Source organism: Acanthochromis polyacanthus, chromosome 17, assembly GCF_021347895.1.
Source record: "Acanthochromis polyacanthus isolate Apoly-LR-REF ecotype Palm Island chromosome 17, KAUST_Apoly_ChrSc, whole genome shotgun sequence".
Taxonomy (NCBI): Eukaryota; Metazoa; Chordata; class Actinopteri; family Pomacentridae; genus Acanthochromis; species Acanthochromis polyacanthus.
This window is the reverse complement of record NC_067129.1, coordinates 34,472,656-34,496,173: the sequence shown is the minus strand read 5'-3', so window position 1 is coordinate 34,496,173 and position 23,518 is coordinate 34,472,656. Positions and strand designations below refer to the sequence as shown.

General features: G+C 40.6%; 2 protein-coding genes across 2 annotated transcripts; both read left to right on the top strand.

The window, feature by feature from the left end:
* The first annotated feature begins 4,483 nt into the window (after positions 1 to 4,483).
* On the top strand, positions 4,484 to 7,152 carry LOC110949917 (early growth response protein 1-like). The gene is given in 3 exon segments (XM_022192239.2): positions 4,484 to 4,698; positions 5,547 to 5,599; positions 5,602 to 7,152. Coding segments are annotated over 3 exon segments (1,452 nt in total). The 5' UTR covers position 4,484; the 3' UTR covers positions 6,787 to 7,152.
* Positions 7,153 to 11,919: 4,767 nt separating this feature from the next.
* On the top strand, positions 11,920 to 23,403 carry styxl1 (serine/threonine/tyrosine interacting-like 1). Its single transcript, XM_022192211.2, has 8 exons — positions 11,920 to 13,717; positions 13,818 to 13,879; positions 15,103 to 15,199; positions 15,348 to 15,481; positions 16,151 to 16,296; positions 16,368 to 16,471; positions 18,880 to 18,992; positions 19,766 to 23,403. The coding sequence occupies exons 1-8, from the start codon at positions 13,615 to 13,617 to the stop codon at positions 19,895 to 19,897; spliced, it is 891 nt and encodes a 296-aa protein (XP_022047903.2). The 5' UTR covers positions 11,920 to 13,614; the 3' UTR covers positions 19,898 to 23,403.
* Positions 23,404 to 23,518: the final 115 nt, after the last annotated feature.

Genomic DNA, 23,518 nt, shown 5'->3' with positions numbered 1-23,518 from the left:
TAGGGATCAGTTTTTACACTAATGTTCTTCTAACCAGAGAGACACTCTGTCAAACGTTGTTCCTCAATTGAAATACAGATTTTTTTTTTTTAGCATTATATATTAATTTTAATTAATTTCCTAACACAAATCGATCTTTACATGGCTTAATCCTGTTCTGTCCTTTTAAAAAATATATTTTATATTTATTTTTATTTCATTCTGTTCCTATTTTCTGTCTTGTTTTGTTGCACCTATTATACCAGTTCAGCACTTTGGTCAGCTCTTGTTGGTTTAAAACCTGCATTACAAATAAAGTAATTAAATTTTGGTTTGATTTTTGATTGATTTTACGAAATGTTTTCTCAATAAATGCAGAGAAATAGACACATATATATTTTGTATTACCGTACTTGTTTTTTTGCATTGCATATAGATCTAATTTCAGCCTTGTTTATATTAAATATGGATTATTCTGCTGAACACTTCATCTTTTGCATTTTGTGAAATCATACACCAGTTTATTCCTTTCCTGCACCAAATTATGCTGGAAATATTATCACCTGTGTTGTTACTGACCAAAAAGTCAGTCTACTTCTGTACTTTTACTTAAATGTGATTGGAGCTTTTACTTAAAACTGAATATTTCTACTATTGTACTGCAAATTTCTCAGAGGTTGAATATCTGAGCAGCATCTGCAGAATCACTTTCTTTGGAACACCTGCTCAGTGCAATGCAATTCAAAACAATCAACGGTGCCATTTCTATTCCATGTTTTTTGTGTTGTTTGCAAACCCTACTCTAATCACAGTAACAGAGTTACTAATCCATGCTAATGTGATCATTTTCTCAGCAGTAGAAGCTAGATATTTAGCTAGCTGTTACTGCTGACCAAGAGGACAAACTGACTGATGAAAAACAGTCAGGAATATGAGGTAAATGGACTTGCTCTTATATAGCGCTTTTCTACTCATCAGAGTACTCAAAGCACTTTTACAACAATTGCTCCCATTCACACACACTAATGTGCAGGTTGCTAATCAACCTGCAACATCAGTCAGTATACATTCATACACTATTGGAACAGTCACTGGTGGGCAATTTGGGGTTCAGAATCTTGCCCATGGACATTTCGGCACGACTAGGCAAGAGCAGGAATCAAACCGCCAACCCTTCGATCATTGGACGACCCGCTCTACCACTTGAGCCACAGCCGCCCCTGAGGTAGAACGAGACATTCAATCAAGGCTGACGATGTGATGAAAATATGAAAAATAGAAGAGAGGACATAGCTTGGTCTTTAGAAAACTGTTTGATGATGTTAATTCCAGCGTTTCATGATGATTCACTGTTTTCTTCTTCTTCTACCAGCTAAAAAGGTTATGCTATCAGGGTAGCATGCATAATAATTACTATTTAAATATTATGCTGATTAAAAATGTTCCCACAATTACAAGAGACATCAATGGAAATAATAATACCCAAATAAGGAGATTCAAATTTCATTTTAACTGTTTTATTTGAGATTCAATTTGGTCATCAGGGCAGTGGAACAAGAGAAAAATGTCATTTCAGGGGGAAACATTCTTTTCTCCTAGATTTTTATTTTTATTTTTTATTTTTAGATTTAGTCTCAGGACAAACAAATTTAAATGGTTGTATTTATATAGCACTTTTATCCAAAGTGCTTTACATGATATGTCACATTCACCCATTCACACACTGACAGCAGAAGCTGCCATGCAAGGTGCTAACCACAACCCACCAGGAGCAATTAGGGGTTAGGTGTCTTGCTCAGGGACACCTCGACATGAGCACAATGGGCCAAAGATCAAACCAGCAACCTTCCAGTTACAAGACAGCCACTCTACCCACTGAGCCATGCCACCCCTCAATTTACACAACAACTTCATGCTTTAGTATTTTGTACATGGATTATTTGAAATTTGATGGGTGGGACATAAAATGTTCTCCAAATGTGCATTGGCAGATGTTTTCATATTTTATACACCATTTTTTTGCTGTCCATTAGTGATTAAAAAGACATTTGCTACCAGTTTTAAGACTGATCCATCAGTGGTATGCCACTTTTTATTAACTGTTTGATGGTAAAATATTAATTTAATTCAAGTAAATGCAGCTTGTGCACAGGTGTATGCATCCCTAATGTATGTTAATGTGTGGACAAAATATTAAAACATCTGCCAATACAATGCAACCCACCACCACACCAACAAACAAAAAGCAGCTTTAGCACTTTTGTGGAAAAACAAAAGAAAATTTATTACATAGGAGCAGCATTTCCCAATAAAATGCTCAGTGATTCTGTCGTGATGCTCAGATATTCAGCCTCTGAGAAAGATACACGACAACAGCAGAAATAATCACTGTAATCCAACTTTCTGATCATATCTGTGGATCAAATCCCCTCCAAATGAAAACACTTGTGCTGTTCTGTGGGTCAAAATTGACCCATTTTAAAGTTTGAAAATGTGAAAAAAAAAACTTTCACAGTGAAACTTCTGATGTCCACATTTTCAACATTTTTGGGAAATCTTTGAAAATTTTTTAGTGGAAAAAAAATAAATGTTAGAAATGTTTCTTTAAGAAGATTCAGAAAAAATGTAAACATTTTTTGTTAATGTTCTTATAGAAAATATTAGAAGTTTTACTGATATATATGTAATCACTTTAGATATTTTTAGGATTTTTTTGGAAAATTTTTATTCATTTTTTAAAAAAATATTTCCTAGAATTTTCTTGCCAAATTTGGGGGATTATTTTAAAATAAAACTTTAAAGGGAAACTTTTAAGCCTCCTGTTGTCTTCATTTACAAGTCAAAAAATATTGTTTCATTGTCAGAAAAAAAATCCAAAAATTCAGCAAAAAAATCTCCAAATTTCTGAAAATTTGCAAAACCTTCAGGAAGAATATTACAATAATTCCTTAAAAAAATTCCCTTAAAAGTTTTATTTAACCCCCTCCAAAAAAAAAAATTAGCTAGAAAATTCTTGTAAATATTTCTTAAAAGATGAATAAAAATCTTCCAAAAAAATCCTAAAAATATCTAAAGTGATTGCATATATACACTATATATGTACAACTTCTGGTATTTTCTTTCAGAACATTTATATAAAAATCAGCAAAATTCGCTGGATTTTGGTTGATTTTTTGTGAATGTTCTTAAGAAACATTTTTACCATTTCTTTTTTCCATCAAAACTGTTGAAAATGTGGACAGCAGAAGTTTCACTGTGAAATCCCCCCCCCCACACACACACACACATTTTCAAACTTTAAACCAGGTCAGTTTTGGCCCACAGGAAAACACAAGGATTAAGGAATTATTAGAATTTTCTTCCTGAAGGTTTTGCAAATTTTCAGAAATTTGGGGAATTTTTTTGCTGCGTTTCGGGATTTTTTTCAGACAAGGATTCCATATTTTTTTGGTGCCTGTAAATGAGGACAACAGGAAGGTTAAGTAAGCATGTTGTGGTTTTGACAAATCTTGAATGTTGTGTTTTCCTTTGTTTAAATAAAGACATTTTCACCATCAGCTGCTGCAGAGAAGGTACAATTCTGTGCATCAAAACTGCATTCTGTAGAGATCTATCTCTGAGTGGGCATATTTCTGCTGCACCACATTAACTTGAATTGAAACAAGATTTTTCGTTCAAACTGTCAGTGAAAGGCAGATTAGAGTAGATCGGAGAAGCTCATCAGGCTTCATGTCTTCCTGGTTTCTGATCTGCAGGCCGGGACTCGCTGTGAGGCCAGTCCGACAGGAAAACACCCAAATAAGGCCCGAGGAAGTGATGACGCCGCTGGAAGCTCTCCATGTGACGTAGAGCCAGAGAAAAACGAGCCTGGCTGTGACGTGTCTCCAGGGTTTCCGGCCATGGTGGCTGGATTTGCTCCGTGTCCTCCGTGTGCCGCCTGCAGCCCGACCGGGACACCGGGCACCGAGCCGGGCTGCGGTTCGGACCGAACCGGACTTTTCACGCTCCAAAAATCGCCACACAAAGAGCTCCGTGACGCCCCCCTGCCCGGTACACACGCTCCCCGCTCTGACCAAATATGGGCTTCCTGCCGGCTATATTTGGGAATGTACGTCACGCAGGAGTCTTTATAAAGGCGGGAATCCTCATTGAGGTCCCGTCAGAACTCAAGTTCAAGGTGCGAGTGGCAGCACGTGCACACACCGGCCAGGCAACACACAAACAGCTGTTGTTGTTGTTTACTTTCCGTGATGACACAGCAGCCTCGTTTCAGAAACAAACACCCGCAAACAGCAAACGTTTAACCTCAGAGCCGGGACTCTCAAGCCTCCACAGCATTGGCTTCCTCCGAGCATCACCGGCCCCAGCAGCAGACTCAGCCCGGCCACAGCGCCTCTCCGCGGGCTTCAGGAGCGGACACCGGCTCGGTCCCCGTGCAGGGAGAAGAGCTCCAGGAGCCGCAGAGCTCCACACCCGCCGCCTCCGACTCCTCTTCCCCCGCAGAGATGGCAGCGACCAAAGCGGAGCTGCTCCTCTCCGCCCTGCAGATCTCTGACCCGCTGTCAGGGATCCCGCCGCCGCTCTCCCCGCTGGACGGATACGCCAAGCTGGAGGAGCTTCAGATGCTGCTGCAGAACGCCGCGGCAGGAGGCTCGCTGCTGGCCGCGTCTGCAGTGGAGGGAGGCGGTCTGCTGAGCGGAGAGCCCGGGGAGTATGGAGGTGAGCAGCTGGGTGGTGGAGTGCAGGGGCAACGGTTCATGTGTGAAGTGAGACACAACTTTAATGAGTAGTATAGTGTGGTGTAGTTTAATGTAGTATACTGTAGTTTAATATAGTTTAATGTAGTGGACTGCAGTTTAATATACTGTGCTGTAGTTTAATATAGTATATTGTAGGGACGTTTAAACCATAGACTGAAGTCACAGTCAGACAGTTTCATGAGTTTTTTGCTCAAAAAGGAAACAGCAAAACAAAGAAAAACGTTCAGTAAAGTGAAATCATTTAAAGGACCTGTAGGTGTTTTCATACATAATGATGTTTAAGTTCTGTCTGAAACTGCTTTAAGGGAAGCTTTACTGTTAATTACTCCACACCAAGCTAATTAAACTTACAACCCAAATTCAAGGCAGTAAATCGCAACCAACAATCGTCCCTGCATCTTTTACTGCACACAATAATAATAATATAATAAAAAATAATAATGCCAAACAGCTGAACCTGCTCTTAAGGGTTTTCTGTGAGATTTTGATGAGTCACTGTGTCCTGTTTTCACATGTTCACTGATTTAATTCCTGAACAAATGAGTCTGACTGAGAACAGAGGTGGTGAATATGGAGGCCTCAGAATGACTGAAACAACAGATTCACAAATATTAAATTAAATGCAGCAACAAAAACTTAACTAACTAAAGGCAGAAACATGAAAAGTGGATAAACTTTAAATAAAGCTGTAAATAATTAGGCAGACTGCTTGTTGATGATCTATGGAGTCTAAGCCAATCAGATGAGGGCAAACTTCAGGTGTGTTGTGATTGGTCTCTAACTTTCTTCTTCTTCTTCTCCTCTCAGACTCGCTGTCAGACCTCCCGGACCTTCAGAACCTCCCCCCTCTCACCCTCGTCTCACCCCTCTGGCCTACAGCGGGCGCTTCACCTTCGAGCCTTCAGCGGTTTCGGCCTCCAACTGCAGCAATGGAGGTCTGTGGGCGGAGCCTCTGCTCAGCCTGTTCACCGGGTTGGTCAGCATGGCGGCTCCGCCACCTTCAGGCTGCAACCTCTCTTCCTCTTCATCATCTGTGACATCATCAGTGACATCATTGTCACCTTCCCAGCCGACCCTCAGCTCTGTCCAGATCAGCTGCGGCTCTGCGGACGTTGCCTCCATCTTCTCTGCCACGCCGACCTACACCTGCGCCACCGGCTCCGACGCCCTCCTCCCACCTGCCGACTCCCAGCCGACCCCCCAGGCCTTCCAGCCACAGGGCCCTCCTCCTGCCTACCCTAGCTCCGCCCCCAGACTCGGCCTCCAGCCGTCCTCCCTGGTGGTGCCGATGCTCCCGGACTACCTGCTGCCTCAGCAGGTGCCGGACGGTGAGCTTGGTCTGAACCAGGACCAGAAGCCCCCCCAGCCTCCGCTCACACCGCTGTCCACCATCAAGGCCTTCTCTACACAGATCCAGCCCCATGGCCCCTCCTACCAACTCACCAAGCCCAGCCGGCCCAGGAAGTCCCCTGCAGGCCGGCAGTGCAAGACGCCGCCCCACGAGCGGCCTTACGCCTGTCCAGCCGACGGCTGTGACCGCCGCTTCTCTCGGTCTGATGAACTGACGCGTCACGTGCGCGTGCACACGGGCCAGAAGCCATTCCAGTGCCGCATCTGCATGCGGAGCTTCAGCCGCAGCGACCATCTGACGACGCACATCCGCACGCACACCGGAGAGAAGCCGTTCGCCTGCAGCGAGTGCGGACGCAAGTTTGCTCGCAGCGATGAGCGAAAGAGACACACTAAGATCCACCAGCGACAACGAGACCGGAAGACGGACCGGAGTTCTTCCTCCGCCGCTGTCACCACGCCTCCCACCTCCTCTCCCTGCTCCTCCTACTCCTCCCCTGCCCACAGCTCCTCCTCCCCCGCCTCACTCTTCTCCTCCACCCTCAGTGTGCAGAGCGCCTCACCCTGCTTCACCTCCTCGCTGCCCCAGGCCTACGCCTCCTCGCCGTCCCCCCACCTCCTCTCCTCCTCCTGCTCCTCCCCGATGGGGAGTCCTCAGACGGAGCTGCCCTCCCCTCACAGCTCCAACATCTGCTGACGGACACGAGGTCCACCTGACCCGACCTGTGACCTCAGACTGACATCAAACTGCAGAGTTTTATTTTTGTGTTTTTTTGTGTGAAGAGGTCAGAGGTTGGCGACAAACTGAACTTGAGTCGGCTGTCAGAACAGAATCAGGAGAAAACTGCTGAATCAGAGACTCACTGACTGAGCTCCATGTTAATGTGATGCTGGTGTGAGTGGACGTCTGTACAGAATGTTTACATGTAGAATATGTACATACAAAGAGTTTTACCTACTGAGTAGGTTCTGGGACGTTTACATGCAGGTCAGTGTTTGATTTTATACTGAAACTGTTTCCTCTTAAAACAAAGAGCTTCCAGAATAAAATGTCTAAATCCTGGCGGTGCCTTTATTTCAAACTGAATAACAGAATGAGTCTTTCATTGAACTATTAGCTGATGATATATCAAATGTTGCTTCTCTTCTTACATTATAATCAATCTCAAACCAAATGAAGATTTTCCAGTTTTAACTCTTGAAGCGATTATCAGGAAATCTGAAGCCTGTAGGTTAAATCTGAAGCTGATGAAAACCTGCCAAACATGCAGCTTTATTGCTTTTTACATTATATTTAGAGTAAAAATATGGGAAAACATGGAAAATAATAACATGCAGCAAAAATAGTTTTGTGTGAAAATTAAAGGTCAGAGTTTAAAGGGTTTGCAGATTACAGAGTGACAGTTTTAGTGAACACACTCTGTCTGTACTCTGACATTTATGTCAGCACTAAACCCTCCTACAAGTGTGTGTGTGTCTGCGTCAGACAGCCAATGGGATCAGACTTTGTCACTGCCAGCTCTCTGCAGGAAAAACAACACCCTTCAGTCCAAATATGGTGTTTCCTGTCGCTGCAGCGGACGTCCTGGCGGCCTTATAAGGAGCTGCCTTCCGCCTAGATGCTGTGTGTGTGTGTGTGTGTGTGTGTGTGTGTGTGTGTGTGTGTGTGTGTGTGTGTGTGTGTGTGTTGTGTGTGATGTAACAACTAGACGGACTGGGACGGCAGGTCAGACTGGAGAGTCTGAGTTTGTGTGTCAAAGTATTTGAGGTACAGAATTGAAAAATGTCCTGCATTTAGGAGTATCAGGAGTATTTCTTGAAGTATCAGGAGCATTTGCACGATTATCTATAGGGATATCTGGAGAATTCAGTTGTGCAAGAATCCGGTCCCCCGCTTTGTATGACGATGATGATTATTATTATTATTACTGCTCTATTTTAACATTTATTGTAAAATATAAGTATGATTTTGCACCTTATTTCTTCTTCCAACACATTATTATTCTTAATTTTCAGTAGTGAGCAACTGGATGCCTTAAATTTCCCCAAGGAGATGAATATAGTCTCTGTGCTAAAGTATCAGGAGTACAGAAGCATCAGGAATATCTGCAGCAGTATTAGTAGTATCTGCAGAAGTGCCTGCACGAGTATCATGTGTACCTGTAAGAGTATCTGAAGGAGTATCAGATTTATCTGTAGGAGTATCTGTAGGCGCATCAGGAGTATCTGCAGGAGTATTAGGAGTATCTGTAGGAGTATTAGGAGTATCTGTAGAAGTATTAGTAGTATCTGCAGGAGTATTACATGCATCTGTAGGAGTATCTGTAGTAGTATCATAAGTATTTATAGGAGTGTAATTTGCAAGAGTATTTGGAGTACCTGCCGAAGTATCAGGAGTATCTGTAGGAGCATTAGTATTATCTGCAGGAGTATCAGAAGTATTCATAGGAGCCTCAGGAGTGTTTGCAAGAGTATTCGGAGTACCTGTAGGAGTATCAGGAGTACCTGTAGGAGTATCAGAAGTATTCATAGGCGTATCAGGAGTACCTGTAGAAGTGTTAGTTTCCATCATCAGATTCATGTGGTTGGTGTAAAGTACTCAGACTTGTATTAATACTTGAGTACTTCAGTATACAGGAGTTGTTGCTGAATCTAAAGTATAAAATGGGTCATACGACCAACCAGTCAGTCACTGATCAATCTATCCATCTCCCTGAACTGTTTAACGTTTATCAGGTGACAGTTCTCACCAATAGGAGAGCAGCTCACCTGTGCGGACTGATACAAAGCCGCAGCACTGAGGGGAGAGGCAGATCCCTCCGCAGTTGCCGCTTCTTCTGACCGGGCACCAGTGGAGGAGGTGAGGGCAGAGCTCCATGCACACACCTGGTGGCTCCACAGGTGAGCGTTCACACACGTGCGAGACATTTTAGTCAATTTTCTGTGTAAAAGACATCAAAAGGTTGCAGGTACGCGCACAGACATAGACACCAATTTGAACACGAGCACGAGTGAGCTACTGTGTCGGTTTCTGTGGTGTAGCGGTTATCACATTCGCCTCACACGCGAACGGTCCCCGGGTGGAAACATGTTATCTTTTTTTCACCCCCCAACCCCTGTTAAATGTCTTTTCAAAAAATATCAATGTACCAAAATCACTGTAAACTGGAATCATCCGACATGCATCTTTATTATTACTGACAGCAAATTATTAAAATGGCTCAGAAATATCTCACTGAACCGGCTGTGACCTCATCCAGTTAGTGGCCAAAAATACACTGCTCAAAAAAGTTAAAGGAACACTTTTTAATCTAAGTACTGCATCAAGTCAGTCAAACATGTGGAATACTGATCTGGTCAAGTAAGTAACAGAGGAGGTTTTTAGTCAGTTTCAGCTGCTTTGGTGTTCATGAAATTAACAACAGGTGCACTAGTATGGAGGTATTTCAGGTGCAAAATGTTTGAGCACCTGTAACATCGAATTTGTAGTTGTGTACATTGAATTTGTATGTGTACATTGAATTTGTATGTGTATCAGCAAATCTGATTTCCCACACTCTGAGTTGTGTACTTGTAAAATAATTTTTTGTATGTGTCAATTTTTTTTTCTTCCCACAAATACAACACAAAAATACACATTCACAAATCGTAATTACGGGTGCACAAATCATATTTACAGGTGCACAAATCATATTTACAGGTGTACAAATCCTTCTCTACAAGTCACATATTTCAACACTGACACGCTCACAATAGGTGCAAATGTGAGCGTGTCAGTGTTGAAATATGTGACTTGTAGAGAAGGATTTGTACACCTGTAAATATGATTTGTGCACCTGTAAATGTGATTTGTGCACCTGTAATTACGATTTGTGAATGTGTATTTTTGTGTTGTATTTGTGGGAAGAAAAAAAAAATCGACACATACAAAAATTATTTTACAAGTACACAACTCATAGAGTGTGGGAAACCAGATTTGCTGATACACATACAAATTCAATGTACACAACTACAAATTCGATGTTACAGGTGCTCAAACATTTTGCACCTGAAATACCTCCATACACTAGAGGGGTAACAATGAGACAACCCCCAAAACAGGAATGAGTTTACAGGTGAAGGCCACTTGTGGCGCCGAAGAATGGGAGTCTGAGGCAGAGTATCAAACACAGGTGCTAACCGCTTTACTGACATTCAAAGAATGACTACAGCACTCACAGTACATGTGGAACCGAACCATAAACAGGAAGAGTAACAGCCCCCAACAGTCCGTTTGCAAATCACAACCACACAACACTCAACGTTCCGTGGGTGAATTATGTAAACCTACTACACACTGACATTTTTTCCTTCCTAATGTTTTCTGACTGTTTTTCACTAGTTTTGCATTTGGCTAGGGTCAGAGTTACTTCTGGTAGCATGAGGCGATACCTGGACCCTACAGAGGTCCCACAGACAGTCCAACTCCTCCAGGATGGCACATCAATGCGTGCCATTGCCAGAAGGTTTGCTGTGTCTGCCAGCACATTCTCAACAGCATGGAGGAGATTCCAGGAGACAGGCAGTTAGTCTAAGAGAGCTGGATAGGACAGTAGAAGGTCCTCAACCGATCAGCAGGACAGGTATCTGCTCCTTTGTGCAAGGAGGACCAGGATGAGCACTGCAATAGCTCTACAAAATGACCTCCAGCAGACCACTGATGTGAATGTCTCTGATCAAACAATCAGAAAGAGATGTAATGAGAGTGGTCTGAGGGCCCAGCGTCCTCGAGTGGGCCCTGTGCTTGCTGATCGGCACCGTGGACCTCGGTTGACATTTGCCATAGAACACAGAAATTGGCAAGTCCACCACTGGTGCCCTGTGCTTTTCACAGATGAGAGCAGGTTCACCCTGAGCACATGTGACAGACATGAAAGGGTCTGGAGAAGCCGTGGAGAATGTTCTGCTGCCTGCAACATCCTCCAGCATGACCGGTTTGGCAGTGGGTCAGTAATGGTGTGGGGTGGCATTTCTTTGGAGGGCCGCACAGCCCTCCATGTGCTCGCCAGAGGTAGCCTGACTGCCTCGGTGTCATTAGGTACCGAGATGAGACCCTCAGACCCCTAGTGAGACCATATGCTGTGCGGTTGGCCCTGGGTTCCTCCTAATGCAAGACAATGCTAGACCTCATGTGGCTGGAGTGTGTCAGCAGTTCCTGCAACACGAAGGCATTGATGTTATGGACTGTTCCCCAGACCTGAATCCAACTGAGCAAATCTGGGACATCATGTCTCGCTCCATCCACCAATGCCAAGTTGCACCACAGACTGTCCAGGAGTTGACAGATGCTTTAGTCCAGGTCTGGGAGGAGATCCCTCAGGAGAACATCCACCGCCTCATCAGGATCATGCCCAGGCGTTGTAGGGAGGTCATACAGGCACGCAGAGGCCACACACACTATACTGAGCCCCATTTTGACTTGTTTAAAGGACATTACATCAAAGTTGGATCAGCCTGTAGTGTGTTTTTCCACTTTAATTTTGAGTATAACTCCAAATCCAGACCTCCATGGGTTGATACATTTGATTTTCATTGATCATTTTTGTGTGAGTTTGTTGTCAGCACATTCAACTATGGAAAGAACAAAGTATTTAATGAAATATTTCATTCATTCAGATCTACAATGTGTTACTTTAGTGTTCCCTTTATTTTTTGAGCAGTGTATATTACACCCACAGACCATAGAGAATAAATGGAGAAAGATGAGGAGGTTCAGAAACTGTAAATGTGGATTCTTAGAAAAAAAAAAATAAAACAAAAAAAAAAGGGGTGGGGTGGGGGGGGGGTTGGCACTTCTTCTGCAACTTGATGGCAACACCTTTGACCAATCGCACTTGAAGCACTTTTTGCACTTACTACAGGTTTTTCCTTATGTCTGAATTCTTGCTCGTGTTGTACGTCGCTTTGGACAAAAGCATCTGCTAAATGAAATTGTAGAACCGCGACCCGAGTGAGGGTAAAGCGGTGTATAGAGAAAGGATGGATGGATGGACATCTTCTCCAAACTGACCAGCAGAGGTCCCCATGTGTTACCAAATCATCATTCAGCATTTCTCAATGACTTTGAAGCAATATTTTTTTTTTTTTAGATTTTTCATCTTTTTATAAGAAAAATAAAAGTTAAAGTCAATAATGTCCAATAATAAGTTTGTATATTTGTTTGTGTGACCAACAGAAATAAAAAATGTAACACATTCTATCTCTTTAAGTGGATAAATGTGATTTACATGATTAAGAACTTGATAGTTGTGACTTTAAGGCTTTACATCAGGGCTTTCAAATATACAGACGACTTTGTAAAGTGTAAAAATTACAGAGAATACATTAACTAAAAATTGTAAATTTGTGAAACTACAAATTTAAAATAATTTCTAGATCCTGACAAGTTGTTTTGATCATAAAGTAAAATACTATATTGCTCATTGTTCTTTTGTAATTTTGTGTCTTATTTTTCAATATGTTGTCCTGTTTTTGTTGTTTTTTGTCTTTTTTTGTCTGACTTGTTTGTCTCATGTTTTTGTCGCTTTGTTTCTCTTTTTGTTTTGTTTTTCCTTTTTGTCCTCTTCTTGTCTTTTTTTTTTAATTGTCTTGTCTGTGTACATTTTTTGTTGCTTTTTAGCTTTTTGTTTAAGTTTTTGTCCTTTTTGTTTTGTTTCGTGTCGTTTGTCTAATTTTTGTTGTTTTGTGTCTCATTTTTGTAATATTCTGTCTTGTTTTTTTGTTTTTTTTTGTCTGACTTTTGTCATTTTGATCATAAAGTAAAATACTAAATTATACGCTTCCAGACACCTGTGATTAAATGTTATGTGCCTTTGTAGATACTCTGATCTGTAAGTTGTAATGTGTAAATGATAAACTGGGGCATAATACTGTTAAAATTTCACTTATTTTTCTTAACCCTGTAAACCCAAATATTGAAAAAATGTTAGCAAAACTAAAAATGACGTAAAATTATTTTTATATATCATAATAATAGAATAAAATAAAAAATAATAAAACTATAATAATGAATAATAAACTAATAAAGATAAAATATAAATTACAAAAAATAAAACTGATATTGTATTTTTGCAACAGGGTTAAGAATTTCAGGTTATTCAAAATGTTTTGCAACAAGATAATTCATTAATTTTTAAATTAAAGGCCTTTGTTTTTGCACTGAAACAAAGGAAAAATGTGAAGATGTGGTTACTTATTGGCTATTATGCTCTGATTTTGCTGGCCTGGTGCACTTCACATCATATTGGGCTGATTGTGGCCCCTGAACTAATAAATATATAATATATCTTTTTATAAAATGAGTTTGGCACCCCTGCTTACATCATCACCACCCACCAATCAAGGAAGCTGTTAAGTTGCTTAGCAACAGAACTCACACAAACAGACAGCATGCTCACTTTTAGATGCAGTGTTTCCCTACAGGTCAAGCTAATTAAAACATTGAGGTCCTTTTGATATTTGTTTCTGTTCTCTCGTTCTTCCTGCGATGGCTGAAATCATCATGTGTGACCCGTCTGAGCTCTACAACCTCCTGAACCAGCGCTGCCGTGTGTCCAGGCTGGCAGAGATCAACTACCTCTGTTTGGTAGGTAAGTTAATATAAGTTCCTGCTGGAGTGGATTTGCTTGGTAGCTCTGCATCCATTCAGTTTAACTCTAATCGATTTTTGTACTCAATGTTATTTTCTAGATGCCCGTGAAACCCAAGATTACTACACGAGTCACATCATAACAGCTAAGAATGCCAAAGTGGTACGTACAGAACATCACTGTGTGTTCAATTCGTGTCTGCAGCTTTAGGAACAGACTGATTATTAAAACAGGCAGAGGTTTGACACTGCAGGAATTCCACGTGTCGCACAAGAATTAGTTCCACACACAGTATGTTGTTCACAGCCTGACGGTGGCCACTGAACAGAAAGTCATTTAGGTGAGTGAAGAAGCAGCTACCATGGAGAAACTAGTGCCCCAGAACATCTCAGTTTGTAGATCGCTTTAAGTCTTTTTAGGGAGGATTGGAGGCAGGAAACTGAAATATAATGAGCTGTGTAATGAAGAGATGGTGGCATCTAAAGCACAAACCGACCACTAAGTTCTTCATCGTTGGCGTAGAAACTGTACCCCAGAACCTTAAAAGAACTCAACTCTGACACTAACTGTCTGGACCTGAGTGTCTATAAGCAGTTTTTTTTTCACAATTGTAATTACAGAATCTGGAAATATCTACACTTTATGCACCTTCTTCTTATACGCTACCCTCCAGATATGTTCTGAGCCTGTATGTTTGCATACAGCTGCACCTTCTGTGTACGTACTTCATCTGTCCATTCGCAACATTACTCAAAAACGGACTAACGTATTTCATTGAAATTTTCATGGAAGGTCAAAATGATACAAGGACCAAGTGATTAGATTTTGGCCGTGATGTGGCTGATAGTCTGGATTCACGGATTTGTTAAGGATTTTGCATCATTGCCAGATAGCGCGGCGTCACTGTATCCATGACAACAAGTCAACACTACATCAGCTGCCTGCAGATGATCACATGATTGTGATCCTGCTACAAATCCACCACTGCAGACTTACTCAGGACTTATCTGTCAGAAATCATCCAACGAACAATTGATTAAACTGTGGGGGTGTTTCTGAGTCTCATCAATTCTCACCACCTGCTACATATTTAGGTCACATGATTCTGTATCCGTGCATAACGTACACATGCCTGTGCTCACTGCAAGGTCATTTTGTTTGTGGGTACATCTATATTAAATGGACACATTCTATGGTGCGGTGATCTCTGCCACAAATTGTTTCAAGATTTCATCTGTCAGAAATGATACGACTGAGCAGCCTTGGTGGAGTACTGCTCTCTGAGAGCTTTTGTTGTTATTACTTATGTCTCATGTCAAAAATCTACAAAAACACGTGATTTCTCTAAACTTTTGTTAAATCTTCATCTGGCTAACTCTTTCCAGGACTCACAAACATTCCTGCTGCCAGAGGCCGTGGAGGTGGACAGTATGCATTATGTGGTGGTTTATGACAGCAACACAAGCTGTTTACAAGAACAAGGTAGCTGGATAAAGTGGTAAACAAAGCTTTTTTTCCTGCACAGCTGTTGTAGAATAAAGCTAGAGGTCCTCAGCTCCTCAAACAAATTTTAACCATGAACATCTGCACAGTGATTTTAGGTGATGCTCATCAGATTCACTGATTCCAGGCAGAGCAGTCGACTGCGCTCAGACTCTGGCAAAGGCGAGTCTCCATCCAGTCCACATAGTCAGGGGAGGATTTGAGAAGTTCTCGGTGCTCTACCCTTTTCTAAGGACTGAGAAAATCCTTTACACCATCATGGTAAAATAAAACACACACAAAGTTCACCTAAAGAGTCACACAATCTTATTTACGTCTTTAAAGGTTCATTTCAGTCATCCAGATTGGAAGAAGTCTGGAGGAATCCAGTTCACAGAACCAGACAAAAGACAGTGTTTGTCCAATTCAGTGACTTAGACCAGACTTTCCATGGCTGTTTGGTTCAGCGCAATTTGATACCACCACCCTGATGTTGTTCCTTGTACATTGGATGTAATAGGCAGGTATTTAGAAACTTGATTTCCCTCAACTCCACAAGGAGGCAAAGATATCTGCTAAGTATTAAAGGATACTTTCAACAAAGTCTTCTTCAACTCCAGGGCACTTGGTCCATAGATGTTCAAGCTTCATGGAAATAGGTAGAATTCTGAGCCTCCAGATCCTCTTCAACACTTCAACAGATAGAAGTCAGACGGTGCAGGTCGGGTTAGGAATCTTCATATATAACTGCTTCTGTTGGCTGGACAGATGCATTATCCTGAAACAACAGCAGCCAGCCTGAAGCTCAACTCCTTTGTTCTTTGGTTGCTTCGATTGTTGAGTTTTTGTGGACATTAATGTTAGACTTTATAGTACTGAGTTATGCCCCAAAATGGAAGTTACACCACTTGTTTCTGGTTGAGGTTTTAAATTATTTCTGAATTCTCTCAGGAGCTGGAGAACCTGAAGGTTTATCCAGTGGAGATCATACCAGGACTGCTGTATATGGGTGACCAGAAGCAAAGCGTGGACACCAGCATCCTCAGAGACCTGAAAATCAGCGCCGTCATCAGCATCTCACAGAGCGATACTACAGAGTAAGGACTCGGTATTTGAAATATCTGAGAAAATTCTGAATGTATTCTAAATTTCTTTTGAATTCTTATAGATCTAGATCCATCAAGGGGAACCAGACCATCCTTAACATCCCAGTTGCTGACACTGTGGTGTCTGATTTATATTCAAGTTTTGAAAGGATCTGTAGTTGTATTGGTAAGTTGTGCCCATGCTTTAATCGATATAAGGAGATACAGTGCCTTGTGAAAATATTCGGCCCCCTTGAACTTTTCAACCTTTCGCCACATTTCAGGCTTCAGACATAAAGATATAAAATTTTAATTTTTTTGTCAAGAATCAACAACAATTGGGACACAATCGTGAAGTGGAATTAAATTTATTGGATATTTTATACTTTTTTAACAAATAAAAAACTGAAAAGTGGGGCGTGCAATATTATTCGGCCCCTTTACTTTCAGTGCAGCAAACTCACTCCAGAAGTTCAGTGAGGATCTCTGAATGATCCAATGTTGTCCTAAATGACTGATGATGATAAATAGAATCCACCTGTGTGTAATCAAGTCTCCGTATAAATGCACCTGCTCTGTGATAGTCTCAGGGTTCTGTTTAAAGTGCAGAGAGCATCATGAAGACCAAGGAACACACCAGGGAGGTCTGAGATACTGTTGTGGAGAAGTTTAAAGCCGGATTTGGATACAAAAAGATTTCCCAATCTTTAAACATCTCAAGGAGCACTGTGCAAGCAATCATTGAAATGGAAGGAGTATCAGACCACTGCAGATCTACCAAGACCCGGCCGTCCCTCTAAACTTTCACCTCCAACAAGGAGAAGACTGATCAGAGATGCAGCCAAGAGGCCCATGATCACTCTGGATGAACTGCAGAGATCTACAGCTGAGGTGGGAGAGTCTGTCCATAGGACAACAATCAGTCGTACACTGCACAAATCTGGCCTTTATGGAAGAGTGGCAAGAAGAAAGCCATTTCTCAAAGATAACCATAAAAAGTCTCGTTTAAAGTTTGCCACAAGCCACCTGGGAGAAACACCAAACATGTGGAAGAAGGTGCTCTGGTCAGATGAAACCAAAATGGAACTTTTTGGCCACAATGCAAAACGATATGTTTGACGTAAAAGCAACACAGCTCATCACCCTGAACACACCATCCCCACTGTCAAACATGGTGGTGGCAGCCTCATGGTTTGGGCCTGCTTTTCTTCAGCAGGGACAGGGAAGATGGTTCAAATTGATGGGAAGATGAATGGAGCCAAATACAGGAGCATTCTGGAAGAAAACCTGTTGGAGTCTGCAAAAGACCTGAGACTGGGACGGAGATTTATCTTCCAACAGGACAATGATCCAAAACATAAAGCCAAATCTACAATGGAATGGTTCACAAATAAACGTATCCAGGTGTTAGAATGGCCAAGTCAAAGTCCAGACCTGAATCCAATGGAGAATCTGTGGGCAGAGCTGAAGACTGCTGTTCACAGACGCTCTCCATCCAACCTCACTGAGCTCGAGCTGTTTTGCAAGGAAGAATGGGCAAGAATTTCAGTCTCTCAATGTGCAAAACTGATAGAGACATACCCCAAGCGACTTGCAGCTTTAATTGCAGCAAAAGGTGGCGCTACAAAGTATTAATGCAAGGGGGCTGAATAATATTGCATGCCCCACTTTTCAGGTTTTTATTTGTTAAAAAAGTTTAAAATATCCAATAAATTTCGTTCCACTTCATGATTGTGTCCCACTTGTTGTTGATTCTTGACAAAAAATTAAAATTTTATATCTTTATGTTTGAAGCCTGAAATGTGGCAAAAGGTTGAAAAGTTCAAGGGGGCCGAATACTTTCACAAGGCACTGTAGATTTGTTCTCACATTTACGTATATACACTACCGTTCAAAAGTTTGGGGTCACCGAGGCAGTTCCACGTTTTCCATGAAAACTCACACTTTTATGCATGTGCTAACATAATGTAGCATTACAACACAGGAGTGATGGTTGCTGGAAATGTTCCTCTGTACCCCTATGGAGATATTCCATTAAAAATCAGCCGTTTCCAGCTAGAGTAGTCATGTACCACATTAACAATGTCTAGACTGGATGTCTGATTCATTTAATGTTATATTCATTGAAAAAACAGCTTTTCTTTCAAAAATAAGGACATTTCTAAGTGACCCCAAACTATTCAATGACAGTGTTAGCCAGAAAAAAAGCAAATTTTGCCATTTGCGGTTTTATAGTTGAATAAATTTTGATGGGACATTCTTCAATATGTGAACAGTTATGATCACAAACACAAGCATAAATGTAAAATGCAGTAGGATAGTTCACTTCAGGTTAAACCTCAATATCTTTAATCAATATAATTCAGAAATGTGGAATTTAAATCTCAAATGATTTTGTCAACATAAATTGTTGAAAGTGCAATGATTTTATTCACAGTTGAGATTATACGTACTGTGTAATCCGTCCTTTAGAGGTTTTTACTGATTGTAACAGGGAATGAACTGAGATTTTTCTTTACTAGATTTGCCATAAATGCAGTTCTTTTCGATAGATTGGGTGGTGTAGAGTTGAATCTTTCTATCTCCTGTTTCCAGATTTACACATCAACATTGACTCTCGTGTCCTGATAGTTTCCAGGCAGGGAAGAAGCCGCTGCAGTGCCGTGGCCGTCGCTTTTCTCATGCATCACCTCAAATACTCTCTGGAGGCAAGTGGGCTTCGTTTAGTTTAGTGACAGTTGTGGTCTGTTCAAAGTGTTTTTGATCCAAGTCAGAATAAAAGCTGGAGTTTTTAAGGCCATGACATGCAGCTGCTCAAAAACGTATTTAGAACATGAACAGAACTGTAAAAATGAACATGTTGGAGCTATCTCTTAATGACCAATAGTTTATCGCTGCATCTGGAGTTTTGAATAGCTTCAGCACTAAATTACCCTACAAAACAACAAACTGTCACTTTTTGGATTTCAGTTCATGCAGCCAAACAGGGTTGACAGCGTTCATACAGTAGCTTCAGAGATATTTGAGCCAGACTAGCTGGACACAATTGCTCCCGGTCTTTATGCTAAGCTAAGCTAACTGCTTCTGGACTCCAGCTCCATACTGTAAAGGAATATTGAACAGAGAGAGTTGGATGCAGGAAACTGTTGGTCCCAAAAACCAGCATTACTGAGCATAGATAGATAGATAGATACTGAGGAAAATTCAAGAAACCAGTTGTGGTTTTACTTAGCGGTATCAGTTTTTGAGAGGTCCCAAATGTGCTCACAGCCAACAAAAAATTCTCCCAGAACAAGATAAAAAATAAACAGAAAAAAGTCTGAACACCTTAAAGTTCAAAGTAATGAATCTATTATTTTCAAAGGCAAAAGATCTTCAGGAAAACCTAAGAATGCATTAAAAGAGAATTAAATCACTTATTTGGAGCCTAAGAATGAGCATTTTCCAACCGTTGGTATCGATCCTCTTAATCTTTCTTCAGGAGGCCTGGAAGTACGTTCTCAAATGTAAACCCACCATGAGGCCCAACTCTGGGTTTCTGCAGCAGCTGTCTGACTGGGAGCTTCACATCATGGGAACAAGGCTGACCAACATCTCTGGACTTCAGTTTTAACAAAAAACGGTTATCACAACGGTCTCGATGATGTAATACTACTGCATATAAAAAAAACTGAAAACAAGTCGATTTTAGCTGCCAGGAAATCTCAACTTTTCTAACTCAGAGGCTGCAGCTCTCCAAAGCTGAGGGGATTTAAAACTCAGTGTGTGCTGCCTTTTTAAATCTTCACAGATCCACATCGATCATAATAACATCTAAAGAATGTGCTCTATGTGGCCGTATTAATGCGTTTAATTAGATGAACTTTGGATTAAATCCATGTTGACTCTATAATAATGGAATTATCTGGTACTCATGAGTCACTTAATGTCATCCATCCATCCATTCTCTATACACCGCTTTATCCTCACTAGGGTTGCGGGGGGTGCTGGAGTCTATCCCAGCTGATTCGGGCGAAGGCAGGGGACACCCTGGACAGGGCGCCAGTCTGTCACAGGGCTACATATACAGACAAACAATCACTCTCACATTCACACCTACAATTTAGAGTAATCAATTAACCTCAGCATATTTTTGGACTGGGGGAGGAAGCCGGAGTGCCCGGAGAAAACCCACGCATGCACAGGGAGAACATGCAAACTCCATGCAGAAAGATCTCAGGCCCAGGCCGGGATTTGAACCGGGATGTTCTTGCTGCAAGGCAAAATTGCTAACCACTAGACCACTGTGCAGCCCTAATGTCATCTAAATTTATATTTTCATAAAAGCACAAAAGAAAAGTGAAAATTGTTGACATAACAGCATTAGTATGATTTTGGGAGCGCTTGCTTTGTGCTGATACTTTATCTAGAAATAGGTTACCACTGGACAAAACTAAATATTTTCTTAAAACCATGAAAACTAACCTTTAATTTGCAACTTCATAGAAAGATGCCGTTTCAGGGGTCGATACAAAACAATAGGATAATGAATGAGTCGTGCAAAAAGTCCATAAAAAAGACACACTGTCATTAAATATCCATTCGAAGGGTCATTAAATAGCTCAATTTAATCATTAAACATGGATAAATTAATGGAGTCTCGATGCACAAAATGAACCTAATTAGTTTCATGGTGATTGATAATGGATAATTAATGTATCTGATTATAATTTAATTTGAATAAATTATTTAGATTTCAATAAAATAATGGATTTTAATTGATTTTACAAGGTTTTAAGGGTAAGTGACCCCATACAGTCACCCAAAAACCAGTCCTTGTGTCTTAATCAGAAAGCTTCAGACACTTTTAGGTATTAAGGGGTCATTTTCATGGTGTTTGTAAAGTTTGTACATTTCCTCCTTAAAATCCCCTTAACTATGCAAAAAATCCAATAAAAGACTTTTTCAGTCCCTTAATATCCCCTTTAAATGTCATAAAAAATAGCTTACTAATAAAGGAGTAATTAATGAATTCTACAGTTAAGAAATTCATCTTCATAGTGTGGATATATGCAGTATCAGTCAAAGGTTTGGACACACCTTCTCATTCCGTGGTTTTTATTTTAAATATTTTCTACATAGTAGATTAATACTGAAGGCATCAAAACTATGAAAGAACACATATGGAATTATCTAGTAAACAAATAAGTGTTAAACAAACCAGAAAATGTTTCATATTTTAGATTCTTTGATGACAGCTTTGCATTCTCTTAACATTCTCTCCATGAGGTAGTCTCCTGAAATGGTTTTCCAACAGTCTTGAAGGAGTTCCCTGAGATGCTGAGCACTTGTTGGCCCTTTTGTCTTCACTCTGTGGTCCATCTCATCCCAAACCATCTGGACTGGGTTTAGGTCAGGTGACTGTGGAGGCCAGGTCATCTGAAGCAGCACTCCATCACTCTCCTTCCTGGTCAAATAGCCCTTACACAACCTGGAGGTGTGTCCTTCCTTGTTCAATTTAATTCAGTTTTATTTATATAGCACCAAATACAGTCAAATTATCTCAAGACACTTTACAGAACCCATATGCCTGACCCCCAGAGCAAGCCCGAGGCGACAGTTTACAACATAATTACATATGTGTTCTTTCATAATTTTTGATGGGTACGATAGTTACCAAATGTGAGTGTACAAAGTAAAAATGAATGTCTATATAATACATCAAATCTCTTTTGGTTTCAACAAAAAGTTATCATTAAGTTGTTGATTTAAGCCTCAAAGAGTCATTAGTGGTGTTCTGGTCCATACATGGATCTGCCAGAGGTGTCAACAAATATTGGAGATGACAGTTTCCCCACTTCACTGTGTTGCATAAGAGCTAAAAATACAGGCCACCAGCCAAGAAACCTATGAGAAACTTCAACCCTAAACTTTGCCTCGCAGGGAAACAGCGTCTCGCGGAAGTAGAACGGACCGAATAACGACTGTAACGGAAATGTCTTCCGTTCTTTAATCACTGCAGAGTTCTGGTGTTATCTCACCAAACGCTGCTCCTGAAAGAAGACTTTTAACGTCACTAGTTTTCCCTGAGAGGCTGAACTCAGAGCTTCACTTCCCGAAACACCAGAAGCGGTAGTTTAAAGTCGCGGCTGCCGATTGGCTGAAATGAGGAACGAACCACCAGCGTGAAATCTGATTGGACAACGTGACTGCAAGCTGTCCTTACTGTCAGCACCGATGCACCGAGCGGAAATAAAAATAAAAGCACATAAATTGGAATTATTGGAATTCTATTAGATTGGACTTTTAAAAAGATAGCTGATTTCCTATTGAAAATAAACTCAGCCTAATCACAGCTGCATACATGATAAACAAAGCAGCACTGTTACATATACTATTATGGAAGAGAAAAAGATATACACTAAAAATGTAAAAAAACAAAACAAAACATTTTATATTGAGCTCACACTGAATTTTATTTTGCATCCGTAAGAATAACTTCTTCTCAAAGATATTAAGTCTTAAGTAATGCACTGTGCAGTCAGCTACAACCTGGCTTTAATTTAATTTGACGACAAAATGTTGGAATCCCTCACATTGTCTATGAACAGCGTGTTTTTCTTCAACAATCTTGAAAAAATACAGATTTGATTACCTACATATTTGTTACATACATATACATTTTTACATATTTGAGAAAATAAGTAACAACACAGAATTAAAGTTATAGTAATATATCAAATAGATTAATTTCTCTTAAAAGGATGGACTGGACAAATTTAATTGCATCATTTATTATTATGTTTGAAGTTGGGCTTTCCTTTGCAAGAATCTGGAGCGGTGGCAAGGATCTGCTTCCTACTCAACATTTACCATAAAATGTACAAATATAACAACAAAAGACACACATGAAAGTCTCTAAAACAGGGATTCAGGGTTCCAGGGTTTCCTCTGTAAAAAAAAAAAAAAAAAATACAAAAAAAACCTATCGAACCAATTTTTACAATGTGAATCTGCACAATCTGGACTTCTAAATAGGTGAGTTTTTAGAGGGCAAATTAATGCCACAATTTATTATTATTATTATTATTATTATTATTTAGTTGTTTTCAAGCATTTTCACAGTTTTTACTGATAATTTGTCTTTTTCTTTCACTCTCGATGACATATTTCCTTTATTGTTTGCATTGTTGCACGAAGTTTTTTTCCACTTTATTTATTTATTCAGATATTTGCTGTTATTTTTGCAAATTTT

What these genes read in the sequence shown, in the direction of transcription:
- styxl1 (XM_022192211.2), top strand. Translation starts at nt 13,615, where the DNA reads ATGGCTGAAATCATCATGTGTGACCCGTCTGAGCTCTACAACCTCCTG. An exon ending in TCACAGAGCGATACTACAGA is followed by an intron (nt 16,297 to 16,367) that starts GTAAGGACTCGG and finishes GAATTCTTATAG; the next exon opens with ATCTAGATCCATCAAGGGGA. An exon ending in ACCTCAAATACTCTCTGGAG is followed by an intron (nt 18,993 to 19,765) that starts GCAAGTGGGCTT and finishes ATCTTTCTTCAG; the next exon opens with GAGGCCTGGAAGTACGTTCT.